This window comes from Leucoraja erinacea, chromosome 19 (genome assembly GCF_028641065.1).
Source record: "Leucoraja erinacea ecotype New England chromosome 19, Leri_hhj_1, whole genome shotgun sequence".
Classification (NCBI taxonomy): domain Eukaryota; kingdom Metazoa; phylum Chordata; class Chondrichthyes; order Rajiformes; family Rajidae; genus Leucoraja; species Leucoraja erinaceus.
In genome coordinates, this window is record NC_073395.1 from 7735821 (window position 1) to 7751814 (window position 15994).

The 15994-nt window shown below is 43.7% G+C and overlaps 2 protein-coding genes across 5 annotated transcripts in view; one reads left to right on the forward strand and one right to left on the reverse strand.

Annotated features, from left to right (window-relative positions):
* Positions 1 to 2624, forward strand: part of efcab6 (EF-hand calcium binding domain 6) — a 47272-nt gene extending 44648 nt beyond the window's left edge. The window contains exons 29-30 of the mRNA XM_055650216.1: positions 564 to 713; positions 1978 to 2624. Coding sequence (XP_055506191.1) covers positions 564 to 713; positions 1978 to 2097 — 270 coding nt within the window. The 3' untranslated portion in view covers positions 2098 to 2624. The remainder of the gene's footprint in view (positions 1 to 563; positions 714 to 1977) is intronic.
* Positions 2625 to 5475: 2851 nt separating this feature from the next.
* Positions 5476 to 15994, reverse strand: part of scube1 (signal peptide, CUB domain, EGF-like 1) — a 189337-nt gene continuing 178818 nt past the window's right edge. For all 4 annotated transcript variants that reach the window (XM_055650219.1, XM_055650220.1, XM_055650217.1 and 1 more), the window contains 6 exons: positions 14652 to 14819; positions 13034 to 13195; positions 9918 to 10115; positions 9166 to 9318; positions 7776 to 7855; positions 5476 to 7663 (listed from right to left, as the gene is read on the reverse strand). In XM_055650219.1, coding sequence (XP_055506194.1) covers positions 7511 to 7663; positions 7776 to 7855; positions 9166 to 9318; positions 9918 to 10115; positions 13034 to 13195; positions 14652 to 14819 — 914 coding nt within the window. In that variant the 3' untranslated portion in view covers positions 5476 to 7510. The remainder of the gene's footprint in view (positions 7664 to 7775; positions 7856 to 9165; positions 9319 to 9917; positions 10116 to 13033; positions 13196 to 14651; positions 14820 to 15994) is intronic.

Below are 15994 nucleotides of genomic sequence, written 5' to 3' on the forward strand. Positions count from 1 at the left end.
TATAGAATGTGTAAAGTTTCAGGCCCTTTGCTCTAACCCGCCGACCAAAATGCTGATCTACTGTGTTGCTGTAATGGCTTAGCGACAGTGTTATTTTTCACTTTTTTTAACAGTATGTCAAGCAAAATCTTTTGAGGCCACAAAAGCAACACTGCCCATATTGCAACCACACAGTGTAAAAGGCTTGTACTGCAGAGCTCTTGGAGAAATAATAATCCTTTATGTTCTTCTAAACCCATATCATGCTGCAAAATTCAAACCATTTAATTTGTTTGTTTCCCTCACACCACTTGCTCACCAAGTAGAGGAAGCAGAGGGACTGAAGTGATCAGCCGCCTGACCTTGCGTTCAGTGTTGCAGAAGAGTATTTAGCCAGCAGAGTTAATTAAATTGGCTACTTACAAAGTGAGTGGGGTCTCGCCACAGGAGCGTTGTTTCTCTTCAGATGTGCCAGAGCGCTACATCATCCCATCACCTTGTGCCGGCTTTCTTGCAGTCTTTTCTTCACATCTCGAGCTCGTATTGAATGTTATCGTGGTTTGTAGTGTACTTCTCTCTTACAGATGAGCCCCGGAACAGAACATGATACACTTACTCAATTAATGATGCGGGTTCAGCCATGCATAACAAAATGTTGGAAGTTGATGCGTCGAACGTTTAAAGCCTATGACGAGACAGGGAGTGGCTACCTCTCACTCTTTGTATTTCGACAGGTTTGTACCCCATTCTTTTGTTACTGGTTCATTTTGCTCATCCCAATGTTTTGCACAAAGACTGGGCAATATCTTGGGTTAGTTTAGCGATGCAGCGTAGAAACAGGCCCACCAATCACTGTACACTCGCACCATCCTACACACACTACGGACAATTTACAATTTCACCAAGCCAATTAGCCTACAAACCTGTACGTCTTCGGAGTGTGGGAGGAAACTGGAGGGCCCGGAGAAAACCCAAATGGGTCACAGGGAGAACGTACAAACTCCGTACTGACAGCACCCGTAGTCAGGATCGAACCTGCCTCTCTGGTGCTGTAAGGCAGGGATTCAACCGCTGCGCTGCTGTGCCACCCCCATTAGCAACTTACTGTGCTGCCTCTGTGGCCTTTGCATCATTTGTGATGTTGGTTGCTGGCAGGTGCCGGCTTTAGGGGAGTTCTGGCATTAAACGGCCAGTCCTACTGAAAATTTCACCCACTCATCAAATTAGACAGTATTGTAAACAATTTTTTGAAAGACTAAAACCATTTAGATGTGCTTATCAGATGATGGAAGAAATTGGTTAAAGTTTCTTTAGGGGCTGGAGGGGTCGCTAAGAAGTAATCTACTTTAGTACACAATAACCACAAAAAAAAGTCTAGGCAGTAGAAACGAGGAACTGCAGATGTTGGTTTATACCAAAGATAGTCACAAAGTGCTGGAGTTACTCAACGGGTCAGGCAGCATCTCGGGAGACAAAGGCGGGCCGGGTCCGAAGACGAGTCACCATCCGAAACGTCACCCATCCCGTGTCTCCAGAAATGATCCCTGTTGTTTGTCTTGGAATAAAGCAGTGAGACTTAATGACCTAATCACACCCGGAAGAAGATACCAGCTCTTGTCCAAACAAAATGTGTGGGAAAGAACTGGTTGCAGATGCTGGTTTAAACCAAAGATCGACACACATTACTGGAGTAACTCAGCAGGACAGGCGGCATCTCCGGAGAGAAGGAATGGGTGGCGTTTTGGGTTGAGACTCTATTTCAGGTCTCGACCCGAAACGCTACCCGTTCCTTCTCTCCAGAGATGTTGACTGTCCCGCTGAGCTACTCCAGCAATATGCGTCTTTCTTGTTCAAACAAAGAACTACTTTGAAATCAGTTAACATCTTGAGATAAACCATAAAAAAAATTAACATACACCAAGATGTTCTCAACTTACTTTGCATGCAGTTGTCACAAATGTCCATTTCGAGTACTGAACTGTATTTTGTGTTGATTAGGTGCTGCGGCAGTATGGAATCAACCTGTCCGAGGAGGAATTTTACTACCTGTCTTCCTATTATGACAAGCATCTACAAGGAACCATCTCGTACAATGAATTCCTGCGTGTATTCCTCTGATTACACTAGGCTCTACCTGTATTTTTAAAATGCAGCTTTTGTAGTGATATGGCACTGTTTTTAGATGGTAAAGCTATCTTCTAGATTGTTGACAGTAGAGTTAATTTTGACCAGACTATTTTTAAAACTTTCCAGAGTTTAGGCACTATTAGAGAAGTATCCTTTTTTTTTGCAGAATCCTGTGATATTAAGTAAAAAGACAAAGAGATATTACATAAGCAAAGCTGAATTAGCCAGTCACATAAATCTGTATTTAATAAAAATGAAAGAAGAATGTATCATCATGTATTGCTCAGGTAAATTTATGAAAATGTTCCAGAGACTGAATGTCACTGGCAGAAATATTAGCAAAATAATTCTATGGTATGCAACCAGAAAAATAAATCATCTTGACAATGGCATGTCGTGATGGAGGATTCTTTCACTGTCCTGAGATTGGTGGCATTGAGCCCAGGGACCTCCCTGTTCATGGAGCAGTGAACCGTCTGGCACTGACTGAGAGAGGAAAGCAAAAGTCAGAGTCTGAAGAAGGATTCCGACCGGAAACGTCACCCATCTTTTTTCTCCAGGGATGCTGCCTGACCTGCTGAGTTACTCCAGCACTTTGTGTCTACCTTCGGTATAAACCAGCATCTAAACACATTGCAGTTGCCGGCTTGGGTCGAGCTTCAATAACACTAAGACAGTCAAGTTTGTAGGTTAATTGGCTTGGTATAATTGTAAATTGTCCCTCGTGTGTGTAGGATGGTGTTACTGGACCGGGGATAGCTGGTCGGCGTGGACTCGGTGGGCCGAAGAGCTTGTTTCCACGCTGTATCTCTAAAACTAAAAACCTCAAGAGTCCCCCATAATTCTAACTCAAACATAAGCAGATGTATCTTATTTGGCAGCGGGTCAGATCTAGGGGGCTTCCTATCCTGACAGTACCCTCACCACATGGACTGCCCTCGTTCAAGCAACAGGACCCACAACATAATCTCAACTACAAGAAAGAATGGGGGAACAGTTGTGACTTGCCAACGATGCCCACTTCGATCAAAACATGCAAACTCATTAGGAGCTTGCTGGTAAGTGTTAGATCTATGTATAAGGTTTGCCAGCATTTGTGGAGAGAACTAGTGTTTAGAAGACTGGCAATTCCTTGTCAGCCATATGAATGAATTTAGGTTTCTGGCATCCACTTGGCTTTTCTCTTTACTGTGGAAAGGGAATTGCTGTTGGAAATGTAACAACAAAACCTTGTATTTTCACACAACATCTTAAGAACACAACACTCTCCTTAATTATTCTTCATATACAAGTCACCACTCCTTTCCTTTTGTAAGTAAGCTTCTTGAGACTCTTAGATAGGGAATATTCTGTTCATCATATTTTATCCATCATATTCACAAAGTGAAATATCCCAGAGATTATTGAGAACTCTGACTATACATATGATTACAAACTAGTTTAAAAAGGAAATTGAATAGGAAAGTAACAGAATGGTTCACGCTTTCAAGATAGCCTTTGTCAATTTATCGAACGCCGTACATGTCACAGCTACGCTAGTCCCACCTGCCTCTGGCAATTCGTTCCATACACCAACCACCCTTTAAGTGAAAAAGTTACCCCTAATTCCTATTAAATCTTTATCCCCCCAACTTAAACATATGTTCTCTGGTTCTCGATTCTCCTATTCTGGGCAAGAGACTGTGCATCTACCCGATGTATTCCTCTCATGTGCAATTTAGTTTATTTACACTCGGATTATTAACTTAGTCTTGCTAAATTGCTATCATGTAGAATGTTAAAAATCACTGACTTCCAACTGAGCAAATACAAACACTGGACCCTGGCTTATCACATGGTGCACTTGTGAGAACCACCCCTTGTGTGTTCACTGTGAACAAGATCGCCACTAAGAGCAAATGGTAAGATAATTACTATGGTTTCTGTGAGGCAGTAGAATGACTGGCTACTTGGTTTTTTTTGGAGGAGAGGTTTAGTTTAGAGATACGGCGCGGAGACATGCCCTTCGGCCCATCGAGTCCACGCTGACCAGCGATCCCCGTACACTAACACTATCCTACACGCACTAGGGACAAATTACATTTATACCAAGCCAATTAACCTGCAAACCTGTACGTCATTGGAGTGTGGGAGGAAAACGAAGATCTCGGTTAAAACCCATGCGGTCACGGGGAGAACAAACAAACTCCCTAGTCGGGATCGAACCTGGTACTCTGGAGCAGCAAGCGCTGTAAGGCAGCAACTCTGCGCCACCGTGCCGCCCCTTGGTTGGTTGGTTCTTATAAACTAGAAATACTGAGTTAGGAGTTACTGACATGTTCTTCGCGTCTGGAATAAGTGAATATCGGGAAGACAGGATTGCAGGTCAGTAAGCAATATGAATACTATTTCCCAGCTTTGTGTTGAGAGTATGTTATATGATTATAAAGCACGTGGACTTGATATGAGCAGTTTCCGAACTAAATCATTAATTTGTGTCTCTGCCTGGAAACCTCAAGTGACGTCAACCAGTTTGCTTATTTCAACCAAAAAATTGTACTTGTAAACATTTGCAATTAATTGTTGTACACTTGGGGCATCTCTACGTGTTCTAATGCTGTTGTTGAGTAACAGACACAGTTCTGCTCACCTGTCAGGAAACACAAAGCTATATTACACAAAAAGACTCAAAGTGCTGGAGTATGTCATCGGGTCAGGCAGCATCTCTGGAAAACATGGATAGGTGACGTTTTGGGTCGGGACCCTTCTTCAGATCTCTCCAGAGATGCTGCCTGACCCCTTGATTTACTCCAGTTCTGTTGTGGGTTTTTTTTGTAAACCCGCATCTGTCGTTCCTTAAAATAAAATGGAACTGCAGATGCTGGTTTATGCCAAAGATAGACACAAAACGCTGGAGCAACTCAGCAGATCAGGCAGCATCTCTGGCCACTTCTCAGGATACTTTCAAGAGAGCGCTTGATAGGGCTCTTAAAGATAGTGGAGTAAGGGGATATGGGGAGAAGGCAGAAACGGGGTATTGATTGGGGATGATCACATTGAATGGCGGTGCTGGTCCAAAGGGCCGAATGGTCTACTCCTGCACCTATTGTCTATTGTCTATTGTCTAAAAAGGATTGGTGACTTTTGGGTTGGGACCTTTCTTCAGACAGTCCCAACCTGAAATGTCACCTGTCCTTTTTCTCCAGAGATGCTGCCTGACCCTCTGTATTATTCCAGCATTTTGTGTCTATCTGTAGCTCCTTGTCATATGATAACAAGGATATATTATAAATTGTGTCCGAGCTGTATCACAAATAATAATAATAATAATGTTATAATATTATAAATGGTGTCTGTATACTGCCCATCGGTACTCCAACCAATACTCCATTTCTTTAGGTTTTTTTTAAAGTAATCTTTGAAGTTTATTATGAAAATGAGTAAACAGACAAAATCCTTTATGTGCCTGCTTCAGAGTTCTAACATGGAAAATAAAACTAAATACAGAGAGAAAACAAGATAAACATAGAAAAATGTGTCGGGTTATAGGTTACATTTACAACACTTTACAGTGATAAAACTTGCAGTATTAAAACTGCGTGGATCCTTTACTGTAAGTCTATGACCATTGCCATTTATATAAAGTAACAAAATCTTATTGCAGTTTATACATATTGTATTTTTACTTTTTTTTCCCTCTATCTACCATGGTAAATATTAACTTAATTTCATATGGAAAAAAAAAATGCCAACATTTGTACATAATTTACACATTGGTAATAAAGCTTATCAAGCAGCATCTACAGGTATTTTTTTTTAAGCTTAGGTAAAGAATCGATCAGACCAGTAACCTAAGAATAGGAGAAATAACGCGGGAATCTGTAAAACACTTCCAGTTCTGTACAGATAATGACATTTCAGACCAACAGGAAGACCTGCCTATTCCAGTTAGAAACTCAGATGATAGCTTAGCTACCATGACGCCAAACTATATCAGTAGCATAAATATAAAGAGAATGCAATGGATTTTCAAAGATTAAAAAAAAACAGATTTTCCCAATTAACATCACCTATGCAGATAAAACAACCAATATGGCTGTACCACAAAGAGCTGAGAATCGCCTAGTCTGATTTTCTTTATCGAGGGAAGGGTTACCAATCATTAAAACACGACATTTTGCCGCAAGCAACACTTGATATTGGACGTACTGGGAATTATATTTTTTCCTCTAACTCCCCTCAGCCCTCAAATAAAAATGACAGAAAATAAATGGTAACATTCTGTGTTAAGCTTGCAAAATGTCCTTAACGTTTTTTTTTGTAAAACAAAACCTTCCTGGGGGCCAAAGAATAAAGCTTTGTGTACCTCTGTTGAAGGTCAACAAAATAAAATGACCTTTGCTCATCAAGAACTGGAGAAGGACAGCCCAATTCTGCCTCTTCTCGGAAGGTTAGTTAAGAGTTTATACAATAGGCGAATTAGGTATTCCAACTGCGCATGCCCAGGTCATAGGTCACTCGCGATAAACATTCTCGGCAACTGTGCTGCTGCATGTATGCAGACCTGCGTTTCATCCGTAGTCAGGATCGAACCCGTGTCTCCGGCGCTGCAAGCGCTGTCGAATTGCTATTGGACAGTCCCCATCCCCTCCCGAGTGTCCGATCGCTGTCCGGGGGTGGCCGGAGATATCCGAGGTGACCCTGGACTGACGGGACACCGGCCCGGAGCAGTAGCCAGGCCTACAGCCAGCGCGGAGAAGATGCGCCAACAGTTAGCGAGAATGTTTATCGCAAGTGACCTTTGCCGAATCCCATGATTCCTTGCGTTTTTCGGAATACCGAACTCGCTTATCCAAATAGTACTTTTTGACCTAAGGAGAATGCAATTTAGATGTTTTGTTTCTAAACTGATTCAAATACAACATTCAAGTGCAATTAAAGTTCCAAATATTAGTTACATCGTTTTCTTTTATTTCTGCTGTGTATCATTTTGATACTTTTTTCGCAGGTAGTTGCCAATTTGTTTCCTTGCTACTTTCCAACATGTTGTCAGAAAAAGATTTTGTCCTATTGGATCTATTTTTTTTCCCTTCCTGTCGAGGAGATTAAAAATGAAACCATGTCAACAGTCGCCGTGTGTTAAAATCAAATGTTCTTCGAACATGTGAACCACCTGCAGTGCACACATTTACAGCCAAAGATACATGCGCAGTTATTTCTGCTTTCCAAACGAATACCGAACAAAAGTAGGTGCACGGTTTAGTAGAAGGAAGATAGGAAACGACATTCAAAATTAAAACCGAGGACCGTTAAACAGAGGCTTGAGCTGTAAGGAGAAAGTGGGCCAACAGTGGTGCAGGAAGAGATGCCTCTCTTTCTCCAGATTGCAATAGAAACAACACGTGAGACATCTTTAGCAGCAAACCTACTTGTAAGGCCTCAAAAACCTGGAAACCTTGGACCGCAGCAACTTTATAAATGATCTGGGGAACATTTCCTTTGATTCTTGCGCCGTGTATTTGAAGTAGTTTTGAGGGTGAGCCAACACATCAAAGAGCGCTTTGATTAACTTCTTGTCCTGTCATTTTTTTAAATAAAAATTTAAAATTTAAATAAATCACGGCTTGGAAACTTTCCCTCCACCCAACCACAAGGGCACATCCCAATTTTCCTCCCTATAGTACACTTACTTTAAGGATTTCTTGGTGATTCTCCGAAGCGTACAACCGTCCGTCCCTGACGATGTCTTCTATTAGCTGCTGGTAGTCCTCTGGTCACGAAAGAAGAATTAAGCAGCAATTTACCACTTCGACTTGGACAAATGCTCTTCAGTAAATTATTTGCAAGGTTACGAAATCAACGGTTGCAATTATTACAGTGAATCGCCATGCAGTATTAAAATCACCGGGTTTTTTTGCATTGGCTTTTTAGAGTCTTAGACTCATACAGCACCAAATCCAGCCAAACTTGTCCAAGCCCATCAATGTGCCATCTCTCCAAGTGTCTGCATTTGGCCCACGTGCCTCAAATCCTCCCTATCCATGCATCTGCCCAACTTAGAGTCTTTTAAATACTTAGTTCATAAGTGATAGGAGCAGAATTGGGCCATTCGGCCCATCATGTATACTCCGTCAGTCAATCATGGCTGATCTATCTCCTCCTCCTAACCCCATTCTCCTGCCTTCTCCCTATAACCCCTGACACCCGCACTAATCCAGAATGTATCTATCTCTGCCTTAAAAAATATCCATTGACGGCCTCCACAGCCTTCTCTGGCAGTGAACTCTACTGATTCACCACCCTCTGACTAAAGAAATTCCTCTTCATCACCTTCCTAAAGGAACGTCCTTTAATTCTACGACCTCTGGTCCTAGACTCCCCCGCTAGTGGAAATATCCTTACCACATCCACTCTATCCAGGCCTTTCACTATTCGGTAAGTTTCGTTGAGGTCCCTCCTCATCCTTCTAAACTCCAGCGAGTACAGGTCCTTCTAGTAGAGGTGAGTAGGTGGTACTTTCTCTGGCAGCTTGTTCCATGTACCCAACACCCTCTGAAAATGTTGCCCCTCAGGTTCATATTAAATCTTTCCCCCTCTCACTGTCATCCTGGGTAAAACTGTGAGAGATGTTCCCCTCATCTAAATCACTGATAACAATTATGAACATATGTATAAATATACAAAATAAAATCAATAATTAAAATCAATAAATAAACATTTGATTTTTTTAAACAAATATAAATAAATGGATTTATTCATAAATAATGAATTATTTTTTAAATATAGTTTAGAGATACAGCATGGAAATAGGCCCTGTGGCCAAGGTGACACTAATTCTGTGTTATCCCGCTTTCCCACTCTTCCACAAAGAAATAAATGTCTTATTTGTTAATTAATCACGGCAATGAATTAATTAATATGGGCGGCGCAGCGGTAGAGTTGCTGCCTTACAGTGATTGTGACCCCAGGTACTGGCTGTGCGGAGTTTGCACGTTATCCCAGTACTCGGGTTCCCTCCTAACCTCATACTCCCGCCTTCTCCCCATGACCCCCGACGCCCGCACTAACCAATTTCCTTACCATCGTACGTGACGTATGGAACTTGAAATCCTTTGGCACTGTTCCCTTCGTTGGCTTTGAACTGAATCCATAGTTTCCGAGACCTTGAGGTGAATGCAATCGGCCGTTCGTAGGTCTGGCACGTTTCATAGGTGGTGACGGATGTTGGTGAGGCTGCAAACACACAACAGGATAGAATGTGAGAATCTTCTCAAATATGCAGCATCAACTCGAGGGAAGTTCCCAGCCAATTTTAAAGTTGGCGTGGGCCAAACGCGGAGAAATGGGACTAGCTTAGAGAGGGCACGTTGGCGGGCTTGGATGAGTTGAGCCCAAGGGCTTGTTTCCGTGCTGCATATTCTTGCGTTGAGACTGAAAGTGAAAAAAATGATTAAAATTTGGATCAAAATGTGTGTAAGTAACATAAGTTCTGAAGAAGGGCCTCCACCCGAAACGTCACCTATTCCTTCTCTCCAGAGATGCTGCCTATCCCGCTGAGTTACTCCAACTTTTTGTGTCTATCTTCGGAGTCTGAAGAAGAGTCTATCAGCCTGAAGAAGGGTTTGGGCCCAAAACGTTGCCTATCTCCTTCGCTCCATAGATGCTGCTGCACCCGCTGAGTTTCTCCAGCATTTTTGTGTGCCTACCTACACTAATATCAGTTCAGTGTATTTTATTGTCGAGTGTATCGAGGGACAGTGAGAGTGTTTTGTTGCGTAAAAGCTGAACACAATGTTTAAAACAAATAATAAACACCGAGTGTAAATACTCACAACTCTTTCTCATCACCAACACGTCTCCGCACTCGTCTTCCATCGGTAAGAATATCTCTGGCACCACAATCAGGATCCTTCTCTTTGGTGGAGGGTTTATGTTCCAAACGCACTCCACGTTCGAGGGATAATCTCCAGGATAGTTTGGTGACTCAATGAAGCCCATGTAATCTCCGAGATCTCCGCCGCACTGCTGGTCTTTTGGAAAGGACACACAACATTCAACTGGGAAATGTGCAGGTGATCAAGAAAGCTAAAGCGAATGTAATGGGCCTGTCCTACTTAGGCGATTTTCTGGGCGACCACCGCAAAATTTTCAACGTGTTAAAACATTTTTGGCGTCAGTGGCGACAATTTTTGCTGCCGGAGCTTGAGGTAGTTGTTGCCGTAGATTTATATAGGTGCTGTCGTAGTTTTAACTCCATTAAAACTAGTCCCTGGCAGTCGCCTAAAGAGTCCCCTAAGTGGGACAAGCCCACTAATGTATTGCAAAAGTAAGGGGGTTATGCTTCCATTATGTGAGGCATTGTGAGACCTCATCTGGAGTATTGGGTACCGTATTGGTTTTATTTTAAGTACCTCAACGTATTAGCAATGCTGAGAAAGTTTAGTTTAGAGATACAGCATTGAAACAGGCCCTTCGGCCCACTGAATCCATGTTCATACCAGCTCTATGTTATCCCATTTTTGCAACCACTCCCTGCACACTAGGGGTGATTTACAGAGGTTAATTCACCTACAAACCTGCACGTGGGAGCAAACCGGGGCCACGCGGTCACAGGGAGAGCGTGCAAACTCCACATGAACATGGTCTTTCTCCCAGATGGGGAGTCAAAAGATTAAGGAGATTTAACAGGAACCTGTACAGCCAGTCCTACTCACATGTACTGGCCCATAAGGGGTTGGACAGGCTAGATGCAGGAAGATTATTCCCAATGTTGGGGAAGTCCAGAACAAGGGGTCACAGTTTAAGGATAAATGGAAGTATTTTAGGACCGAGATGAAAAAATCATTTTTTACACAGAGAGCGGTGAATATGTGGAATGCTCTGCTACAGAAGGTAGTTGAGGCCAGTTCATTGGCTATATTTAAGAGGGAGTTAGATGTGACCCTTGTGGCTAAAGGGATCAGGGGGTATGGAGAGAAGGCAGGTACAGGATACTGAGTTGGATGATCAGCCATGATCATATTGAATGGCGGTGCAGGCTCGAAGGGCTGAATGGCCTACTCCTGCAGACGGCACTCGTTGTTAGGATGGAACCTGGGAATCTGGTGCTATAAGGCAGCAACTCTACCGCTACGCCACCCCTGATAGTTATAGGAGCAGAATTAGGCCATTCGGCCCATCAAGTCTACTCGGCCATTGGCTGATCTATTTTCTATTTTTCCCTATCAACCCCATTCTCCTGCCTCCCCTGCCACCCATACTCATCAAGAATCAATCAATCTCCTCCTTAAAAATATCCATCGACCTGGCCTCCGTAGCCTTCTACAGCAATGAATTCCCCAGGTTCACCCCCCTCTGACTAAAGAAATTCCTCCTCATTGCCTTTCTAAAGGCACATCCTTTTATTCTGAGGCTATGGCCTCTGGTCCTAGACTCTCCTACTAGTGGAAACATCCTCTCCAAGTTCACTCTATCTGGGCCTTTCACTATTTGATAAGCCCTCCCATAAGCTAAGGTACAGTCCTAAAGAAATTCCTCTGAAGGTAATTCTTTGCAAACTATCTGGCCCAAACAAGAAACTAAATCTACGCATCACAATTTCGTGACCAGAACCTTGTTAAATAGGTTATTCTTAAAATAACTTTTCAATGTGTTTGATATCCCGGCTTTTACTTGAATCATACACGCACGCTTTGATCTTTAATTAACGCTGTCCACAATGATTAAAAAGTTGACTAAAAAATTGCTTCCTGATTACTGGGCTGTGGCTATTGTTTAACGTGGTTGAATAATGAGCCAGATTGGTGATGTCACTGTCGCCAGGAATCCTGCGGCACTGAGGCCTAATCAGAGACCCACACCACCCTGGCCACATACTAATTTCACCCCTGACAAGGGGAAGAAAGTACAGGAGCCTGAAAACTGTAACGTCCAGGTTCAGGAGCAGCTTCTTCCCTACCGCCAACAGGCTATAAAACACTGCAACCTCCCATAAACTGCAAACTACAAGACTATTATTATTATTGAACTATTATACTTTGAAGTGTACGTATGTGTGTAGGAATGTGCGTGCGTTTACTATATTGTTTACAGTGTACTGTGCTTACATATTCTGTTGTGCTACTGCAAGTAAGAATTTTATTGTCTGTTTGGGGCATATGACAAGCAAACACAAAATGCTGGAGTAACTTAGCAGGACAGGCAGCATATCTGGAGCAAAGGAATGGGCGACGTTTCGGGTCGAGACCACTCTTCAGACTGAAACGTCACCCATTCCTTCGCTCCAGAGATGCTGCCTGTCCCGTTGAATTACTCCAGCTTTCTGTGTCTATCTTCGGTGTAAATCAGAATCTGTAGCTCCTTGCTACACATATGACTAAAACACCCTTGGCTCTTCACTAATGACAGCGGGGTCCTGAGAGGGGAATATTTTGACACAGATCACTGGAGGTTTCAGGCTGATGAGGAGTAGCACCCTATGTTCCGTTTAGAGATACAGCATTGAAACAGGCCCTGTGGCCCACTGAGTCCGCGCAGACCATTGATCACCTGAATACTAGTTCTATGTTGTCCCAGTTTCACAACTTACACACGAGGGACAATTTACAGAAGAGAATTAACCTGCAAACCCGCATGTTTTTGGAATGTGGAGGAAACCGGTGCACCCGGGGGAAACCCACACAGTCACAGGGAGAACGTTCAAACTCCGCACAGACAGTAGCAGAGGTCAAGATTGAACCCGGGTCCCTGGCACTGTGAGGCAGCAGCACTACCAGCTGCGCCATAGTGCCGCCCCTTATTATGAGCAGCTCTGTGAGAATGAATGTAACCCCTGCAGAGAACACCAGGTGCCTGCATTACAAAACACTTCCCCATGACTGCAGTGACCAAATAGCCCAAACATGCCCTTCGAGACGACCATTTCCCCAACATGTTAACGATGACTTACTTTTACACTGGGTAACGTTGGTGGAGCCGTCAACATCCGTGGTGGTGTTTCCAGGGCAGGTAATGCAGTAATTCTGGCCAAACTCTGGCTGATAAGTTGCAACTGGGCATCTTATGCATCTGTGTGTGGTGGAGTTGTAATAGTGACCAGGGGAGCAATGAACTGTGGAGAGGTTTATCAACGGTAAAAATATTTCACTGAGCGATCGATTAGGCTCGTAAGAAGTCACAGAACTGTTCAGAAATATTAATTCAACACTAAATTTTATGTCAAAGTTCACAGTAAACGTGTTAGGAAATACTGAGTTTAACATCAAATGACGATGTTATCCACCAGACAAGACTTTAAGCTAATTAAACTTGAATGTAAAGTACTAAGGCCCCTGTCCCACTTAGGAGACCTAAACAGCAACCTCTGGTGACCTTGCCCTCCACCCAAAAGAAAATCAAGGTCGAGGTGACCTGCAACCTCCTACCACCTCCCACACATATGTTGAAAACCTTCCTCGACTATGAAGAAAACCGGCTTCGACTAGACCTGCGACTAAAAAATGATCGATTTTTAAAACGGCAACCTATTTTTAGTCGAGGCCGGTTTTAATCATGATGAAAAAATAGCAGCAACCTAGATGAAGCCTCGATCACGCGGAAACCACTTGCGACCATTAGGGAGAGCGACCAAAACCTCCGGTGACCTCATGGAAACCTTATGGGTGGCGGGCAAGGTCACCAGAGGTTGCTGTTTAGGTCTCCTAAGTGGGACAGGGGCTTAATGAAATTTAAAAAAAGAATAATAATAAAATTTGAATTAAAAATCTGATAAAGAAATGTGAATGTAGAGTAAATGGTTATAAATATCATTTAGTTTCCTTGACCAAAAGGTGCAAGTGACTTTGTTTCATCACAACAATAAATTCCGTCAACAAACGGGAAGAAAACCTGAACGCCCAACTGAAAGTGCAAATGTGTCCTTTGTGTAAACCAGCATCTGCAGTTCCTTGTTCCGACAAGTGTTGAGTGGCGATGGGGAGGTGACAATAGACAAGCTAAGAGGAGTTAAGGGATAAGCGAGCTAATATTTGCACTTATAGTGAAAGACCTGGATAGAGTGGATGTGGAGAGGATGTTTCCACTAGTGGGAGAGTTGAGGACCAGAGGTCATAGCCTCAGACTGAAAGGATGTTCCTTTAGGAAGGAGATGAGGAGGAATTTCTTTAGTTAGAGGGTGGTGAATCTGTGGAATTCATTGCCACAGAAGGCTGTGGAGGCCAAGCCAACGGATATTTTTAAGGCAGAGATCGATTGATTCTTGAATAGTGTGGGTGTCAGGGGTTATGAGGAGAAGGCAGAATGGGGTTAGGAGGGAGAGATAGATCAGCCATGATTGAATGGCGGAGTAGACTTGATGGGCTGAATGGTCGAATCCTGCTCCAATCTCTGATGAAGTTATAAACCAAACAGAGACACAAAAAGCTGGAGTAACCCATTCGTAACCCACTCCTTCTCTCCAGAGATGCTGCTTGTCCCGCTGAGTTACTCCAGCTTGTTGCGTCAATCTTCGGTTTAAACCAGCATCTGCAGTTCCTTCCCGCGCAGGTCATCCACCGGGACGGACTTACCTCTCGTTTCGCAATCTTGGAAGGAGACGGCGCCCTCGTACTTGGTCAGCAACCCGCCGCCGCAGTAGAAGCACTGGGTGCGTCCGGCCTCGGGCTGGAAGGTGCCGGTCGGGCACGAGCGACACGGGCGAAACCCGTCCGAGGAGAAATGTCCCGCCGAGCACTGGCCTGGAGAAAGAGTGGCAACAATCACACCTCCATGTCCACCGCCGCTAATTAAACACTCGTGTCATAGAGTGAAGGTGGCCATGCTGACATTGAAGTTGAGTGAAATAGAAACATAGACAATAGGTGCAGGGATAGGCTAACGGCACTTCGGCCCTTCGCGCCAGCACCGCCATTCAATGTGATCAATACACAATAGACAATAGGTGCAGGAGTAGGCCATTTGGCCCTTCGAGCCAGCACTGCCATTCAATGTGATCATAGCTGATCATCCCCAATCAGTATCCCGTTCCTGCCTTCTCCCCATATCACCTGACTGCTATTTTTAAGAGCCCTATCTAGCTCTCTCTTGAAAGCATCCAGAGAACCTGCCTCTGCCGCCCTCTGAGGCAGAGAATTCCACAGACTCACCACTCTCTGTGAGAAAAAGTGTTTCCTCGTCTCCGTTCTAAATGGCTTACTCCTTATTCTTAAACTGTGGCCCCTGGTTCTGAACTCCCCCAACATCGGGAACATGTTTCCTGCCTCTAGCGTGTCCAAGCCCTTAACAATTTGGATGATCATGGCTGATCATCCAAAATCAGTACCCCGTTCCTGCTTTCTCCCCATATCCCTTGACTTCTTTAGCCCTAAGAGCTAAATCTAACTCTCTCTTGAAAACATCCAGTGAATTGGCCTCCACTGCTTTCCATGGCTGAGAATTCCACAGATTCACAACTCTCTGGGTGAAAAAGGGTTTGCCACATCTCAGTCCTAAATGGCCTGCCCCTTAGAACGAACCCTTAGGAGGTCGTTTAAGACTGAGGTGAGAATTTTTTTTTTCACCCAGAGAGTTGTGAATTTATGGAATTCCCTGCCACAGAGGGCAATGGAGGCCAAATCACTGGATGGATTTAAGAGAGAGTTAGTTAGAGCTCTAGGGACTAGTGGAGTCAAGGGATATGGGGAGAAGGCAGGCACGGGTTATTGATAGGGCACGATCAGCCATGATCTGAGGAATCTGAGGAAGGACATTATTGCCATAGAGGGAGTGCAGAGACGGTTCACCAGACTGATTCCTGGGATGTCAGGACTGTCTTATGAAGAAAGACTGGATAGACTTGGTTTATACTCTCTAGAATTTAGAAGATTGAGCGGGGATCTTATAGAAACTTACAAAATTCTTAAGGGGTTGGACA